Source organism: Synchiropus splendidus, chromosome 5 (genome assembly GCF_027744825.2).
Source record: "Synchiropus splendidus isolate RoL2022-P1 chromosome 5, RoL_Sspl_1.0, whole genome shotgun sequence".
NCBI lineage: Eukaryota > Metazoa > Chordata > Actinopteri > Syngnathiformes > Callionymidae > Synchiropus > Synchiropus splendidus.
The window spans coordinates 26149391-26167025 of NC_071338.1; the positions used below are offsets into that span (position 1 = coordinate 26149391).

General features: G+C 38.7%; 2 protein-coding genes across 4 annotated transcripts in view; one reads left to right on the forward strand and one right to left on the reverse strand.

The window, feature by feature from the left end:
• sbf2 (SET binding factor 2) overlaps window positions 1–9007 on the reverse strand; it is a 64722-nt gene extending 55715 nt beyond the window's left edge. For both annotated transcript variants that reach the window (XM_053864732.1, XM_053864730.1), the window contains exons 1-2: window positions 8677–9007; window positions 1861–1946 (exon numbers count right to left, since the gene is read on the reverse strand). In XM_053864732.1, coding sequence (XP_053720707.1) covers window positions 1861–1946; window positions 8677–8731 — 141 coding nt within the window. In that variant the 5' untranslated portion in view covers window positions 8732–9007. The remainder of the gene's footprint in view (window positions 1–1860; window positions 1947–8676) is intronic.
• Window positions 9008–12445: 3438 nt separating this feature from the next.
• On the forward strand, window positions 12446–14682 carry adma (adrenomedullin a). 2 transcript variants are annotated; one of them, XM_053865703.1, is made up of 4 exons: window positions 12446–12564; window positions 13110–13212; window positions 13328–13453; window positions 13541–14682. In XM_053865703.1, the coding sequence occupies exons 2-4, from the start codon at window positions 13118–13120 to the stop codon at window positions 13848–13850; spliced, it is 531 nt and encodes a 176-aa protein (XP_053721678.1). In that variant the 5' UTR covers window positions 12446–12564; window positions 13110–13117; the 3' UTR covers window positions 13851–14682. The 2 variants fall into 2 exon arrangements, with proteins under 2 accessions (XP_053721678.1, XP_053721679.1); XM_053865704.1 differs by having other exon boundaries at window positions 13544–14682.
• The last annotated feature ends 2953 nt before the right edge of the window (window positions 14683–17635 follow it).

Genomic DNA, 17635 nt, shown 5'->3' on the forward strand with positions numbered 1-17635 from the left:
AAAAATCTGAAAATAAAATGTGTTCGGCGTGTCACATATTTCTCACCAAAATAATTTTGGCACAAATATATCAGGAACTCACGAGATTCAGAATCAAGACAATGTTGTAATGCAACTTAAAAACTGCCACTTTTGACAAACAACACAAAGCAATCGTCAAAAATAGCTAATAAAAATGATATGAAACAAATCCCTAAAAGACATTCTCCTTAGTCTGGCTTTGGCCATCTTCAAATAAACAAGAAACATGCCTTATGCTCTCATAGCCCACAGGGGATTGTAGTATGTCTCAATTTAAGTCAGTTTGACACGCTATGATAAAAACTTGGTGCGCATCCCTTTAGGAGGATGGAACTGTTAAATTTACACACAAGAACACTGGGATGAGATGGTATGCAAGTCCTCAATGACATCTGGAAACACTAAGGTTGTAGACTGTGTTGAACTTGTGCAAGTTTCTAAATATAAACTCCAGGAAAGCATGACAGGGTGTTTAACAGATGATGCTCAGTGATTAGAAACATCCAGGTTTCGCCCAAAAGAGTCAGCAAGAGGCTGGAGGTCCGTACTGGATTTCCTCATCGTACAACAGAATTTTTTTGTACAATGAGAAGTACATACTGCAGCATTCTTTGAGTATTTTTAGTTCAGTAAATGAGGTTGATCATTACTCTGTAGACAACAGTCCAATACTTTTCTCTCAGAGTACATACATAAAAAAACACATTAGGCCTCACAGTATTTTGCTAAAAAATATTTCATTCATATTTCATTTTTTTGTAGCTGAACTTGTTATACTTAACAGATAGAATGAGTAACAAATCCTCACAAACACTGCAGGTTTATTTACTTACGCAGTATTTACACCTCATATTTACCAAATAAAACTGACTTCTGAAACACGTTTGCCTTGATAGACATTAAAACAGATATTAACAGCTTGATTTCAGTGTGCAGAAAGTCTGCGAAACAAAGGTTGAATTGTTTTGTAGAGAAATACAGTTATTAGACATTTAGTTTTTATTTCAATAACTCTTGCATATAACATAAATTATCATCAGCAAATCAACTTAAAGACAATAAATGGAATGTGTTCTTCTAACTGGAAATCTGCAGCATACAGTTGAACTTGAACTTATTTAGTGACCATCAGGGAAGTTTTAAAAAAAGAATTTGATTTTATAATGTTAATGTTGTTAATTACTGTCATTTATTAGGGTTCTGTTTGTTTGTCTGTTTGTAAGCCCAATAACTCCAAAGCTAACAAGCATATTTTAATAAAACCATTGTTGGAAAATGGGCGTACTTGATGTTTGGTGGTGCTCTGTAGGCTTTCTTCAAGAGATGAGGACTGCAGTATAATTATTGTATCTATAACCGGCAAAGAGCTAGCAAAGAATTTTGTCACAGACGTTATTTCATTAATTTAATTGTATGCAGTGCTTTTATAGACAGATGATATGGCACTAGTATGTGCTGTACCAGAGCTTTCCTCGTCAGGTATCTGCTCAGTTTGACACCCTGCTTCTCATCTGCAATATAACTCCCAGACACAGACTTGTATCTGCACAGAAAATCGGCCGCATGCCGCAGAGTCAACTAAACTGAGTTTATTTGAATGAATACATTGCTGGGGCATTCATATTGGGCAATTGCAAACACAAGCCACAGTGAATCTGGACTGGAATACAAATACTTTAACATTAAGATCACCATTTCATCCGGGAATTATTAGTGTTTGGACTTATTGTTGGTAAACTAGGTTAAAAAAAAACATGGTCAAGTGTTTGCGAAGCTCACATCAACTGAAAATGTGTGAAAAAAATAAAAATAAAAAAGACATTTTAGTCTGTCACTCACCATTTCGACTCCCTGAGGAAAAGCCGTTCCCTCCCAGTCCTTTTTGGGAAACCTTTGAATAATCTTTCCACATCCTTCTCCTGATCCTGTATAGAAAGAGAAGAAATGAAGAGTCAATGAGCACTACATGTAAAGATGTTTCTGACAGAGCTGAATGCCCATGACCCGTTTGACTGAATTGAAAGGTGAGATTATCCAGTGTGCTGGCTATTATCTGTGTCGCAAACTTTTCATTTCTTATAAGCATTTAAGGAGCTAGATACTCCACACGACATTCATCTTATTTATACAGACTGACTAGGAGGAAGAAAAATCTACAGGTGACATTTTGACAGCTAGCGGAACCCAGAAAGAATCAACAACAGTATGTAGGGCAACACATCTCACTTACGCTCCAATGTAGGTCTGAGCGTGCTAGGAGGCAGACATGCTTTCCATTTTAGTGGGACAGTACGACTATAAAATATACAGAAAACAAAACCGCAGCTGTGGAATAAGGCTTGTAAGTCGAGCTTTGCCCTAAAACCAAATCGACATTTGAAAATGTTGTTTACTAACAGATGTCCATGTTCAAAAAAATGCAATTTGATCGCAGTCAAATTCTGTTATTTCAGGTTGACATGCCTGCATGCCTAATTGTCTGTAATTAAGAATGCAAACAGAAAGCAAATGTAACACGAATCATGTTTTGAGATTCATAGCACGAGAAATGCATCGATTTGGCAAACTATTAAAAGAAAATCGAATCTAGTTAGAGAAAACACATTTATCAGGCTGCCAAAAACAACGTATTTTCCGTTCCACAATATGTAATGTGTCACAGTGCTGTGTTTGACCCAATGACTTCACCTCACTGTTATTTTAAACTCTTCCACATTTTGACAGTTAAAACGGACAATTTATCAGTCGGAACTAAGGAATTGATCTCATATGCTTGATGTTTGGTATTTGCTCTTTCCATGAGACAAGAGGTGAGCAAATGTTCGACACTTAGATACCATCATGTAATGAACTCACAAGATGTCAGAATGAGCTCACACTAACATTTTCAAGTCAGAGGTGAAATAAACTTCTCGGCATGTGTACAGTCCAGCCAGACATCACAGCAGAAGTTTTAGCGCTTGAAAATACCAGCACGGCAAACTGATCACTCCTAATTATGAGTTTATTGTGTGTACATGGTGACAGTCTCTTGTTGCTGGGGAATCAATGTGCAGTCATTCACTTCATGATTAGAGTGCACAAATCATACTGTTCTACGGTTTGGACTCATCCTGTCTCATGACTCACCATTCTGGAGAAGTGGCTGCAAAGACAGCCGTCTTCTCTGGAGACAAATATGTACTGCAGAGTAATTTCACTGTTGCCACATTTATTTAATTTTGGTAAAACAGTTTAGAAACAGAGTTGTGTATTCCCTGTAATATAATAAAGAGTTCTATTCCAGGTACTGTATCGCAAGAATCCTGGCAACCTCTCTCACAGAAAACGCAGTGCAGTATATCAGGAATTATGAATCTCACAAGCGTGTCACAATAAACAATAATTCAATTCATTGAACGATAATAAAAAATGAAAAATTTGCAGGCCTCGATTCATTGCCATGTGTATCCTGTGTTGTTTGATTTCCTCATCTCCCGTGTCGACTGCTGCTTCCACCTATCTTTGCACGCTGACCGGAGGAATCACAGCATCGGTTTTAGACGCATCCCCGGCACATTTGTAATACCGCAAAATGAACAAAGTGAACCCTCTTGGCAGTCATGTCATGAGTTAAGGCAGCAAGTAAGCAGTAAGTAGTGAGGGTCTGGAGGAGAAACACATGACAATGTCGTAGAAATAAAGCAAAGAAAAAGAATGTGGGAATATTTTGGCTTCAAACCTACTGAGCAATGTGAGCCCAACAACGTGGACAAGCTAGTTTGTCGAATCTGTTCTCGTGCGGTGCCAACAAATAACACATCAGACAGACATGTCCACAGAGCTGTTGAACTAAATGTCAGTTTGTTAAAAAAAGATTATGATTTTTTTTAATTGTGGTTGATTATTTTCATTATTTTAACAGTGGTAAAAATACTGATAAATAAAAAAAACAGTCAAAAAGTGTGCCTGTCTTATCACTGATACATTAAGTTAGTGATTACTTCAGTCGAAAAACATTATACAATATATATGACAATAATCTTTTTTCTGCAACAATTTGTGTGACAATTAATAGACCAGTAAAATTCAAAAGTTAAAAGTGAAACATTTATACTCTTACAAGACTGTAGGTTTAACTTGAGGTATGACGTTAATTCTTCCACAAACGGCATCACCACCGTGTTTGTCAGAATCACTTCGCCATGCATGACATCTGGATTTTCAAGGTCACTTGGAAGTTTGTGGACGTGTGAGAATGCATCGAGTCCTGACTGTTAGATGGCTTCAGGTCCTTCTTTCCAATTTAATTGAAATCACATGGTTACACTCACAAGTTGTAATTTTCAACCGTGGATGAAAATAAATGACAGAATTCCTCACATTCCACAGAGCTCCTCTCTAATATTAAAACAAGCTGGGCCTTTAAACACTGCCTCCCTAATAACTATAAAGAACCCCAGCAAGGATAATTGAACCCAGGCCTAAAACAGGAACATGGTCATTTCAGCATCTGTCAAAACACAATGCAGATTCTAATCAGAAATACTTCATTTAACTTTTGAGGTTTTGCCAACATGTATGCTTATTGATGATGCGTGCTAAGACATGCTGGGGAACGCACATGTTTAGCACTGTAACTACAGTTTTTCTTCTATTCTGGCATTGAATTTGAACACCTTAATACAAGAGATGATGGACTGAGGTGATAAATGTAACCATTGGCCAATTCTACATATTCATAATTCGAACCTCTCATTCATGGAACTTTATTATTCTGTTGTCTGGTGGGTCTACAATATTAACAAGCTATTGAATATATTGCAACTTCACAATACAGTATACAGTACAACAAGTATCAGTAGTATTTGTTTGAGCTCATATGGACCCACTGAGACTAAAAGAGGTTTTTAGTCTTGATTCACCAACTTTGTGTCCAGAAGCCAATCTGCTGACAGGACAGTGGCGATGGAACATGAGTTCATGCAACCACCACAACAAAAACACCTATGACAAACATTTGATGGAAGTTTTTTCGATAAAAAAATAAATAAAAATGAAGCAGTAAAACACATGTAAAACAGCACAACTTCCATCTTTCATCATCTGTGTTTGGTGACACAGCGCACTAACAAAGTTGAGTATGTGTGATTCCACAACAACCACTTCCAAAAACACACCAAATAGAACCAAGAAACACTGGCTGACTCATTCAGCAGACAGGAACCAAAAACTGAAAAAAAAACGAACATTGACAAAAAATAACTGATGCAGCAACAAACAGTAATATCATGGTGACGATGCCATTTAACTAAATGAAAGTCGCTTGGTTACTGTTAGAAAGGGATTTTTGAATTAATGTTGAGTTGACAGTTCATTGCCAACTGCCATTTTTTACTTCATAAACTCATTGGAAGCTAGTTTGCACTTTGAATTGAGTAACTTCCTATGAATATTACAAAACCTATTGACTCGTTGACAAGCCCATCTGCTATTAAGTTTCATAAATCAAACACAATAAGTCAGTCAATTATAATGAATCATAAAAAAAAAATGCACTTGACCCATTATCTGAGCTCAGAATAAATGGGCAACTTAGAAAATGCCAAATTTGTTGAGGGCTGATCCGCTGTTCCCAGCCGACAAATGCACATACATAAACTGTGGGGCATCCAAAGGCTGCAGTAAATCACACGTTAATTTAAATAGAACAACAATGGATGAAAAGGGCTAGAATGACCTTTGTAAGCCCTCAGAATCTTTTCTTATGTAAAATATCTGTTTCAAATTATGTAGTTTCAAGGATTCAAAAGAAGGCAGCCATTACCAAAGGCCAAGGAATGAAGCCGTGCACTTCATAAAGTCAAAGGCAGAAAAGTGTGTTGAGATTTATTTGAGTCACAACTTGTAATTTCTTCATTTAGCTCAGATCACAGTATGAGGAACACAGGTTTTAACAATTACAGGGGTAATTGAAAAATTGTAAATTAAACAAAATTTTAAGTTACACAAAATTCTCAAATGATACAATTTTAGAATTGTGAAAAGATCACATTTTTGCCATGTCTCTTTGCTTGTGGGAGTAAAGCAGTGGACAAACACATCTTTCTTTGAGGAGTTCTAACAGAGACTCAATTGACAAAAGGCTGAAACGATAAACCCAGCACAGATGCACGAGTTCCACAAAGAGGCAATAGCTAAGCTGTACTTTAAACATTGAAACTTCTCTAACTCTGGAGCATTAAAGAAAAACATACATTTTAGGGAACATGTATGAATTAAAATGCACATGGAAGCATTTTTGCCAAAAGTCAGTGCATTTCCTTTTTGTTTTGTGCATGATTGCAACCTGTTACATAAGCCTTTTTCTAAATTCAGACCAGATACTCTAGACTATAAAGTTGCAAAAAGATGGAACTCTGTTAAGCACATTCCACAACTGTTCGAATCAATAAAGAGACATGAATGGTGTGGAAAACAGACGGCGAAAGGCATCATTTTTAATGTGGCAATAGTTTATGGAGAAAAACATACATGAATGAACATCTGTTGAAATACTAGGATTTCATTGTCCCAGTTTAACACATGGAAAGACGGTTCACATAGACTCTGAGACAGCTCAACCACCTTTCATACCCCAATAGCCTAGTACTTTTTGAAACAAATTTTGCTGTCTAATCTATATTAGATTATATTTGATTATATTAGATTCAGTTCACAGAACTTATCTTGGACTGATCTCTGAGTGGACATCTACACACCATCTTATATTCAACATAAGAACTATACAATGGTGGAATGGAATTTACTGTGTGGTCATGGCAGGGAAACTTTTTTGTTCAGTCATATGTTTACTTTGATAATTGATACCAACAATGTTGAGAACTGACATATGGAAACTGTCAAGAACATTTTTGCTAGCTTTTGCTAAAAAGTTTTTGTAGTTTGTAGTTTTTGTAACAAAATATTGTTTGTACTTGTGCATGTCTGTATAATGCAGCCAGACCTTTTAAACACAAAAATTGTTCCAATATTTTTCATAATATTTGAGATTGTGTCTGCAAAGAACCTTGGTATGATACCTAACTGACAACTCTTCCTGACAGTCAATGGCTGCTGTTTATGCAGCACACTATCAGACACATCGATGCAGGAGGTCGAATTGTCAGCTACACGCTGAACATTATAAAAAAAGGTTTGCTTCAAAATGAAGCAAGTATGCACTGTCGAATTGGCTCAAATCTACGTCGCAGATCTACTGTTTTTAAATGTTTAAAGTAAATTGTAGAGGATTTCAACAACACATGGTTTATCCAGCATACAGATGCATCAAGTGCGAGAGCTGATTTATAATAGAATTTAATTTAATTAAAAAAAAATATATATATATATGTTTCTGGGACCAAGTTGTTAAATTCAAAAATGGAAATACATTTACAACTCTGCATTGATGCACACAAATGTTTCAGATTATTTAGAAGTACATCGAGAAATTCGCAATCGCAAACCACGCTAAAATTTGGAACAAAATAAGGTTTGGAAATTCGTAAAGATTGAAAGTTTTCATTGAATTTCACCGTCAATTGTATAGGAATACATGACAGCATTTTCTAGTGGGGCCTGTAAAAAGTGGGACTTTAAAGCACCTGCTGTAAGTGGAGGTTTGTGGTTGCAACAAAGGCAAACATGAGGGCACTTTTCAACACTTCTCAAGTTTTTTCTGTACTATGTGATGAAAGTAACTGCGAGTGCACAAGTTCTGACAACAGGGTAAGAAATGATAAGGCGAGTCACTAACTGGACACTATATGTTATTGGAATAATGTTATCCTACCTAAGAGTTGTTTCTACTCTTTGGACACCTGTGTCCAATAATTGATGTTCTGGTATCAAAGATGAGAGGCACAGACAATGTAGATGTTGACACCCTGTGCATGACAGTATAAACAAAAGTTGCGGGGAATGAATGTGAAAACGAACATGTGGCTCAAAGTGAGAGTGGACACCAGGACAACTTCCTGTTCATTCAATAGTGGAAGGTGGGCCGTGGTTCTCAGAATCACAAGTGGGGCCGTCTTTCGCTGCAGCTGCTAAGAAACGCCCATTACGGCACACAAAAAAATCTGAGAAGTCTTCCGCTACAAACAACAACACATCAAATCAATGACAAGTGCATCTCCAGGAGTAAAAATAGTCCGGAGCTGGACACACCAGCGACTGACATTGCGCAACTAGCGTGAAGACGAGGTCGCGAACCGTGTCTTTTTCACTCACTTTGACACGTTTTACGAACAGTTGCATTCATTTGCTTGTTTAAAAAGATGAATTAGGGGCGCCTTCATGCGCGGTTATCCTCTGGAGAGTGAAAGCTATCGCGTCAGTGGGATGATCAACAGGGACAGGATGTGGCACACTTTGAATCCATGAAAAGTTTCGGTTGTTCCAAGGCATAATTATGGCCAACCCAAAATATTTTTGTAACCAAAGCATATCTAAATTGAAATTACATCCCACCAGGAGACAGAAGCACATCACACGGTACTATTTTATAGGCGGAATGAAAAGATGTTCCCAGCCTTCCCTTCTAGCTGTGTGGCTAAGCTAAAGCTGCTAAGCATCAACATCAACACACACAAGCGGCCTCGGCACAACTGTCCGTTTCAAACTCTTACTTACCGGCCTTTTCATGGTCGTATCCCACGACAATAAAATAGTCAGCAAATCTGGCCATATCCGATGCTTTTCCCGAGCTTTATCAGCACAAATCAGCATTTTTCCTGCTTCCAAAGCTCAGCCATTTTTTGACAGAAGGAGTGTCACTGCGCCTGCGTGTGGGAGCTGGAGCTCTCCATATGGGCGTGGGTCCGCCAGTTTACAAATAAAGCTCTGTTGCCCACACTACGAGTATTTTAGGACTGTGGGGATCAGCTCCTATGACACATCAACAACACCCCAGTTTGGCGAAATTCCATTCACCGATGCTTTCTGTCATGCTTTGTGGTCCCTTTGGCCCGATCAACTCACGTTATTAATTTGAATATGTAAACAATTGAACTGCGAGACAAATTGTGCAACAGAAATGTATATAAAATTCACCTTTATTGTCAAGAATTTCCATACAAGTCATGTGACACTTTAAGTGGGAGATCAAGGATGACTTGAGAATTGTCAGTAAGAAAAAACTCAGAGTCAGAATCAGAATCAGGATCAGAATCAGAATAGAATTTATTGCCAGGGTCAGTGGGGGTTCCACCAACTTGGAAAGTGCTCAGAGATAAAGGGCTGTTAATAGATAAAATAAAATAAAATAAAATAAAATAAAATAGCAAAGGCTGATCACAAATTTAACAGTCTGATGGCTGAGGGGAAGAAGTTATTCCTGTGTTGGGTATTATGCTTTTTTATGTCTGTTTTGTCTCCTGACAACCCTGTTGCATGTAAACTGATACAAACAGCATTTACCAGCCAATTTGATTTTTCAAACAGAGGGCTTAAGTGATGTCCACAACTCAAAGACACGAGAGTTCCAATCCCACTTCTCACGTCTTGATGATGCTATTCATTTACTTGTCTTTTTCAGAGTCCAAAGGCAAATGAAAATGAATAGTATGACTTAATAGAGGTAAACAAACATTGTCTCACAAAAGCATGAAAGGTACAGCAGTCTTTGCTCACCAATGCTGACAATGCTGAGATCACTTTTCCACATCCCATCCATCCTCATCTGCTTATCGGTTGCCCCCTTTTCCAGGGTTTTGTGCCCACCTTCTTTTCCAGGCTTTTACTGTGATAATACTGCAATTAAGGTGTATATCAAATGACATCACCTTGGAGTTGCAAAGCTCTTATGAGTTTAAACAAAAATGCCATGGCATATTTAAACAAATATTAATATTAAAACTAAAACAGGTTCCTTATCTGATCATTTACAACTTTACATCTCAACTGTTTTGTTTTCCGTTACTACTGAGACCAATTCCTTTTCACTGAAAACAAGAGTGTTTATAATGCAGCACAATTTATATTAACATTGACGAACAAGTAAATAAACTGAAACAAAACTCTACTTTTGTAGAGTACAGGAATCAAAGAGTTAAAAATAACACGAATACCTACTGAAACACCTTCACAAACATGTAGGCATCAGATACATATACTCAAAATAATTGATCCAGCCGAACAAAATCTCTAAAGTAAAACTCATTAACTGAAGCTGCCAACTCAGATTTCTGAGAAATGTGTTGACAAGTTTTCATCAGATCTGCTTAACTGAAAATGTGCGGACGTCACCTGATGTATTATTTTCTGTTATAACAGACTAACCAGCAACCAGTCAGGCACGTGCTTTAAAAACACATTGTAATACTTTCCTTCATAGAAAATAGGAAAGAATCTGATCTGATGACAACTATCTTTGCCCTGTCTTTTATGGCTCCCGTCTCTCTATGAGATAGTCACTGTCAAATAGCACGATCAGAGCCAAAGCGTGTAAAAATAACAGGAAATAACACGACCCCCAGCATCTCGCATTTCCTCAAATTCTTTTGACTCCTGCAATTACCTGGGTTTGACACACTTGTTTTCCTGGAAGAGATGAGCGTCAGGTTTCCTGCCCCACGTACAAGTCAGTGCTCCGAGGCGGCACATGTGTAATGTCATAGAGGACATGCCCAAGGTTCCTAATGTGAGGACCCAATGAGAAAGCAACATGTTTTGTTGCCTGGATTGCACAATATCCTATGGTGCGCTCTTGTCAAGGGGATTACTCGCCTGCCCGAGGCAATTATCATAACAAAGTGCTTACAAAACAGTTGTTGGTTTACAGCACATGTGTTGAACATTTATGAGCCTTTTTAAAATAAATAAATAAACAAAACTTAAAACCATATGTGGAATGAAGTCACATGATGTGAATAAAAGAATGATAACTATAAGATTATTATTATTCCCTGAGATGATAGATTGAATTATACATCTGTTGAATTCTGAGAATCATTTTTAAAACATTTGTCTTATTATAGTTGAGTCTGATTTCGGTTCGCCCTTCCAAACCTCGGCTCATCAACGTGCCAAACACTGAGGACAAGTATCAGCATGTCTCCTAATTAGGTCTTATTCGATTCACTCTAGGAAGTGAAAGAACACTCTAATCACACTCTGGTATTCGATGGCAGGACACTTCAAAATATTGTAAATGATACCCTAAATAATTAGCTTTATTTGCGTAAATTAGAACTTTGTCATTTTGGAACTCAGTGTTGTCATGGCGATTCAGTGATGAACCTTACTTGTGTTGCCTTCGCCGGCATGTCCTTTAAACACATGATGAATGAATTTCTGAAACATGTTTGTTTTTGTTTTCCATGGCCTATATGATTTGCCAATTTTGCGTTTTCTTTAACCCATTAAACAACACCAGCGTACATCATCCCAGTCAGAGGAGATGAAATTGTGGGCTGCACGTGAACTTAGACACGCTTATAAATGGAGCCAACTCAGGAAAAGTTCATTCAAATAAAGACAACACATTGAATTCCAAAAATGTCTGAGAAAACATGAAGACATGTCATGGATTGTTTGGAGAATTATTTTTAGGTAATTGTAAAATTCCATTTGCACCTAGCCATCTAAAAGAAATTACACAGCCGGGCTGAAGTCAAATATTTGCCCAGGACAAATAAATATGGAGTGAATGGGTTTCAACTCTATTTCTAATAAGTTACCTAATACTGTCTCTTTCTAAAGGCCCAATTCATCATCCTGTTTTTTTTTTAATGTTCGCATGTGTCAAGGAGTGTCTCCAGGCGAGTAGACATGAACAAACACTCCTCGCTCACTGTATGAACAAGCGATTGTCGAGAAAAGGGACAGGGATGAAATGTGATCATAACAAAAGTAATGATTCATCCTTGGGAGGAGGACAGATGCTGCCTGAGCATTAGGACCATTGTCAACTCGCCACCCATGACTCTTTTTCTTTTGATTTGCTCAACACTTCACCGTGAAAGAATTTTATTTCAAATGTGATTTTGGTCATCCAGATTCCATCGGCGTCACTGGCAGCTGTGACGCTGCATCTCAGTTCTGAGTCTGTCTTAGAGAAGATCCCTTTGAGTGCCACTATAATAACATTTCCAACAGAGAAGAATGTCTGTTCTGTTCTGTTCTGTTTTACTTTAACCCCTTTACGCATTGGAATCATCTGAAGATTTCTTTAAGTAGTAATGTATGATTCTAATACAAGAATGATGCACAAAGTTATTTGTTTAAGTATAGAAAATACTCCCAAAGATGCTTGAAACTTTGCATGATGCTGCACATTCGTAACGTATGAGCAACAGCACGCTGAAAAAGTAGTGGATGGGGAGGGGGAGAGGATGAGAGAATCTGTGAGTCTGTCAATGAGTCCCCTCCCACCTCCTGTATAAAGGCAGCCTGTCTGGAGTGTAAAAGCTATTAGCAGAGTGACACAGCTGCCTCACAGAACCAGAGTCCAAGTAGAAGAAACCTGTGGAATACACTTTTGTAAAAGAGACCTCGCAGCGACTCAACAGACAACTCCAGGTATGTACACTTCCATGACAGCATACAGTAGAGCTCCTCTCCTGGCTGATGCCATTACCCTTGGTTTTTGAGGTCAAGGCAAGTGTGTAGAACAGGTTATCTGTCTGGTTATATAAGTCCTTCAGCTTTTCGTGTGTGCCTCTGGGAGGACAGCGCTCATTGTTCTGGAAACCCCATGTTTCTTTAGATATTAAAAATCACTCCAGTAAACCAGGCAACTCAGTTTTAGTTCTGTTGACTTTGTCTATTACGGACCCCTCACTGCTAGATAGCGTCCTTCACACTGTTGGCCAGGCGCCCAAAGCATGGTTGTAGGTTTACTTAGCCCAGCAAAATGTGACCTTAGCTTAACTTCTTAAATAAATGAATGATTACATTTAAAATAACTTGGCTTTTGGACTCTTGAGCAAGCGAGCTCAAGTGAATTTCTTGAAGAGAAATAATTTAGGAAAGTTGAAGAGCCATAGAATTGAAAATCATGGAATGTTGTGTATTGATTTTTTGGGGGGGCTGAATCAATAACTTCATGTTTTGTCCTTCCACAGATTGTAAAATGAAACTGATCATCCACTCAGTCCTGTATTGCTGTCTACTGGCAACAGTAGCGCACTGTGCTGAACTTGAAGACAAGTCAAAGCTGAGAAAAAGGTGAGTCATTCACTTAATAATTGTTTTTTATAAACAAGTGTCAGACCGGAGGGCTGTTGGCAGGCCTCACCTGTCTCCTGAGTTAGCACTAATGGATCCGCTCCTATTTTTCCAGGTTGAGTATATGGCCAGGGAGCAGATTCAGACGGAATGTAGACACAGTTTCTGCTGAGACATCTGCAAACCCTGAGAGCCTAGTCAGACAAGAAGACACCAGGGACATCATGCTGCCACAATCCAGGTACTTAGGGGAGAAAAAAGAAGCATTTTAGTTATTATTTCCCAGGCCTACAATAGAAACTCACTTAAAATCTTCTTTGTCATCCAGCAGTAAAACCAACATCAGATCCAAGAGGTCTAAAAATACTGTCAACCAGACAAGATGGCAAGGTTGTTCCCTGGGCACCTGCACCGTCCACGATCTGGCTCATCGACTGCACCAACTCAGCAACACCAACAGCAAATTGAAAAATGCCCCTGCTAACAAGATGAGCCCTCAGGGATACGGCCGGAGACGTCGAAGATCTCTTCCAGCACACCGAGTCATGTTGAAGTTGGAAGAGGGAAGACTCAGAGCCGTGTGGAGGAAAACTGACTCTCAAGTCCACAAGCTGGAAGCACTCCTCCGGCAGACATGAGCAGGACTTCACAACTGAGAGCAAAAGCAGAAGAGTAAATCAGAACTTTTCATTGCTCTGTTCTGAAACGCTCAAAAATGGTCTGCCAAGCATTCTCCAGCACAACGTCGTAGGCGTGAAGACTCAGTAAGCCACGGAGGGAAGAAGTCCACGCAACTGCTGCTGGCACTGACTGAAACATTTAGGAGCGGCTACAGGTGCTGATCTCTGCTTGGAAGAAGGAACGGAAGAGTTCCTCTTCCAGGCAATATAAGTGGACTAGTCTGTTGGTCTGAATAGGAACCTGTGAATGTCTTTCGCTGGTCCGGGACTTTGAAAAAAGCTATGCTGAAAGGATTATTCCACTTTCATCAGTCTGTGTATGCACTTTTTCATCGGGACTAGAAGTCAAAGTAATCATCAGGAAAATATATCTTGTCCACAATACCTTCTGAGGAGATAGGAAACAAGTCATACTCATAAGTTTTGGACACTGTATAAAGGAAAAAAGCCTTTGTGAGATTTGTAACAATCCGAGACGGATTGAAATATACTTGAAATGTTTGTAAAAAGAAAAAAAAAGCATGTGCAATCTATATTATTTTTTTACCGCAATTATTTGTATATATGAGCTTTTTTATTTAAATATGATATGAGGTTTCATTAAAGTACTTACAGATTGAAATATTTTTGTACAGGAAGATTTATATATGTGTGTGTGTGTGTATATATGGGCATTGTACCTTTTGTCATTTTTCTTTTACAAGCTGTGGTAAGAGGATATGTGGTTATTATATATTTGTATACTATTTTATTTGTGTTGAAGCTATAACTGTGTCATTTAATAAACCATTTGCATACAAAACAAATCCTTGTCTGGACTTTTCCTACTTGAAAGTGGTTTTCGATCGCCTCAGTTCAGGAGGACATGAAGCACCTGGTCTCTGTTTAGTGACAAGTCTCCTGGCTATTATTCCTCACCCTTAAATAAAGTACTACAGACAGGGTGCCAGGCAAATTCCTGCTCTATTCAGTGCGTATTTGTTGGCTCTATCTTAACCGCAGAGGAGCCCTAAAGCTATCTGCCGAAGCTTTGACTCCATCTGTATTTAATGTTTGATGGTCAGGACACATGGAAACAATGCAGGGGGGCTACAGTCTGACATTCCACTGAGAGCATCCTATTAACCACAATGAAATGATCAGAAAATATTTGGAAAAAGAAAAGTTTTATGAGGATGTTCATCACAAAGCCAAGCCATTTCCACTGCTCTACTCATTGCAGGGTTTTGTTTACTTCATATTAGAGGAGGAAAATGACAAGATGAATATAGAATGACATTTGGACAAGATTACAATCGTCCCTATGCTCTAAAAATAACAACTGGCAATGACCTATTTTGAAAAGGTCGACGATTGAAAATCAGTTGCAAGTCCTCTGTTGCCATCTAGTGAGCGGATAATGTTGTTGGCGGCTGTTGCACTTCGTTTGTGGCTAGTGTGATTTCTACGCTCAACACAATGCGACTGTTTATTTGTCATGATGAATACATGGCATCTAATGTATTTATCTTTTGAAGGTTCGTTATGTAGTGCAGTAAGAGCATAGAGAAAACTGCATGTACTGTATAAAATAAAGGGACATGTATAAAGGAACAGTGATGAAATTGAATCACAATAAAAAAAAACAAACAAACTAGAAAATCCCTCAGAGAGCACAGACCTCCGCCAAGCAGCTTGATCCACCCCCAACACAATCTCCAAATGACAAAGTATTCTTTAAATTAACCATGGTTCTTCGTCATAGTTCCTTTATTACAACATATTCTTTATTAGAATTAGCACAATCAACTCAACAAGTTGCTTGATCGATGGTGGTCCAAAGCAGACAAAAAGTGAGTTTCACTAAAGCGGGTTTCATGTTTTTTTTTAAGTTATATTGAACTGAAAAGATGTAATAAGCCTGTGTCGCAGATGCTTTTATAGAAGCCTAAACTAAAGCGATACCCATAATAATCCTTGTCCCCACCACTACTCAAAACAAACTGATGCCCTTGCTATCTCCTAATGTTAGAAAAATCCTTGCCCAGGAGTCAGTGGGTGTCCATGGTGGACACAGGTCTGCTATGGACTGTGAGAGATGGAAGAGCTGGGTTTCCTGAATCCAACAATCATCTTCACAGTCGTGAGCATGCGGAGGATCCAGCTCCACCTGTGATGGACTTCTGGCAGGTTAACACCCGGAGTTCAAAGGAGTTCATTGCTACAGACGTCAGAGCGACTGGTCTGTAGTCATTTAGTCCTGTGATGAAAAAGTAGGGGATGGGGAGAGGATGAGAGAACCTATCAGTCCATCAATGAGTCCCTCCCACCTCTTGCATAAAGACTGCCCATCTACAGCGTCAACGCTGCCAACAGAGTGACACAGGTGCCACATAGAACCAGGAGAAAGTTGAAGAAACCAGTGGAATACACGTTTGTGGAAGAGGCCTCGCAGCGACTCACCAGACAACTCCAGGTATAGACGTACAGTAGAGCTCTTCTCCCGGTCGATGACATTACCCTTTGTTTTTGAGGTGCGTAGAACAGGTAACCTGTCTGGTTGTATGATCCCTCTTGTGTGTGACTGCGTTTATTAGAGTCTTGATATATTAAATACCTTCCTATTAAACCAGGCAACTTGGTTTTAGTTTGGTTGACCTTGTCTATCATGGAGCCCTCAGTGGTGGATAGTGTCCTTCACACTATTGATCAGGTGCCCAAAGCATGGTTGTGGGTTTACTCAGCCAAGCAAAATGTGACCTTAGCTTTTACGACATTGATGTTTAAATATAAACTAACTTGGCTTTTGGACTGTGAGCTGTTTGAGCAAACAAAAACTATGCAGAAGTTGAAGATCCATAGGATTTAAATTGAAATTATAGAAACTTGTTACTTGTCGATTTTTTTTGTTCCAGAATCAATAACTTCATGTTTTGTCCCTCCACAGATTGTAAAATGAAACTGATCATCCACTCTGTCCTGTGTTGCTGTCTACTGGCAACAGTAGCACACAGTGCTGAACTTGAAGTCAATCGTGAGTCATTCGTTTAATAGTAATTGGTTTTAATAAATACGGCTGTTGGCAGGCCGCACCTGTCTCACTAATAAATCCGCTCAAATTTTTCCAGGTTGAGTATATGGCCAGGGAGCAGATTCAGACGGAATGTAGACGCAGTTCCTGCAGAGACATCTACAAACCTTGAGAGCCTAGTCAGACAGGAAGACACCAGGGACATCATGCTGCCACAATCCAGGTACTTAGACTTAACATAGAACTAGGTACAGCACCAGCCTTGTAGTTATTATTTCCTAGGGATACAATAGAAACTCACCTAAAATCTTCTTTGTCATCCAGCAGTAAAACCAACGTCAAGAGAGCAAAAGATTCTGACCCATCAAGATGGCATGGTTGTTCCCTGGGCACCTGCACCGTCCACGATCTGGCTCATCGACTGCACCAACTCAGCAACAACAAATTGAAAAATGCCCCTGCTAACTAGATTTCCAGTAAAACATCATAGAAATGCAAGCCCAAATATGCAACATGATACATTAAATAAAGAAATAAATTATGTACCTTAAATTGGAAATGAAGTGAAGAATTTCTGATATCCAAGTTATCAGTGTTCATTTTATTGATGTTACTGTCAGCTGGTGTTTTTGACAAAACCTTACTGAATAGAAAATATTAGTCATTCACAACCTCATTTAGGCTTTGTAAAGATGGGATCATGTTGATTCGGTTTTTGATTCGGAGGCACAAC

What these genes read in the sequence shown, in the direction of transcription:
- adma (XM_053865703.1), top strand. Translation starts at nt 13,118, where the DNA reads ATGAAACTGATCATCCACTCAGTCCTGTATTGCTGTCTACTGGCAACA. An exon ending in AAGTCAAAGCTGAGAAAAAG is followed by an intron (nt 13,213 to 13,327) that starts GTGAGTCATTCA and finishes CTATTTTTCCAG; the next exon opens with GTTGAGTATATGGCCAGGGA. An exon ending in ATCATGCTGCCACAATCCAG is followed by an intron (nt 13,454 to 13,540) that starts GTACTTAGGGGA and finishes TTTGTCATCCAG; the next exon opens with CAGTAAAACCAACATCAGAT.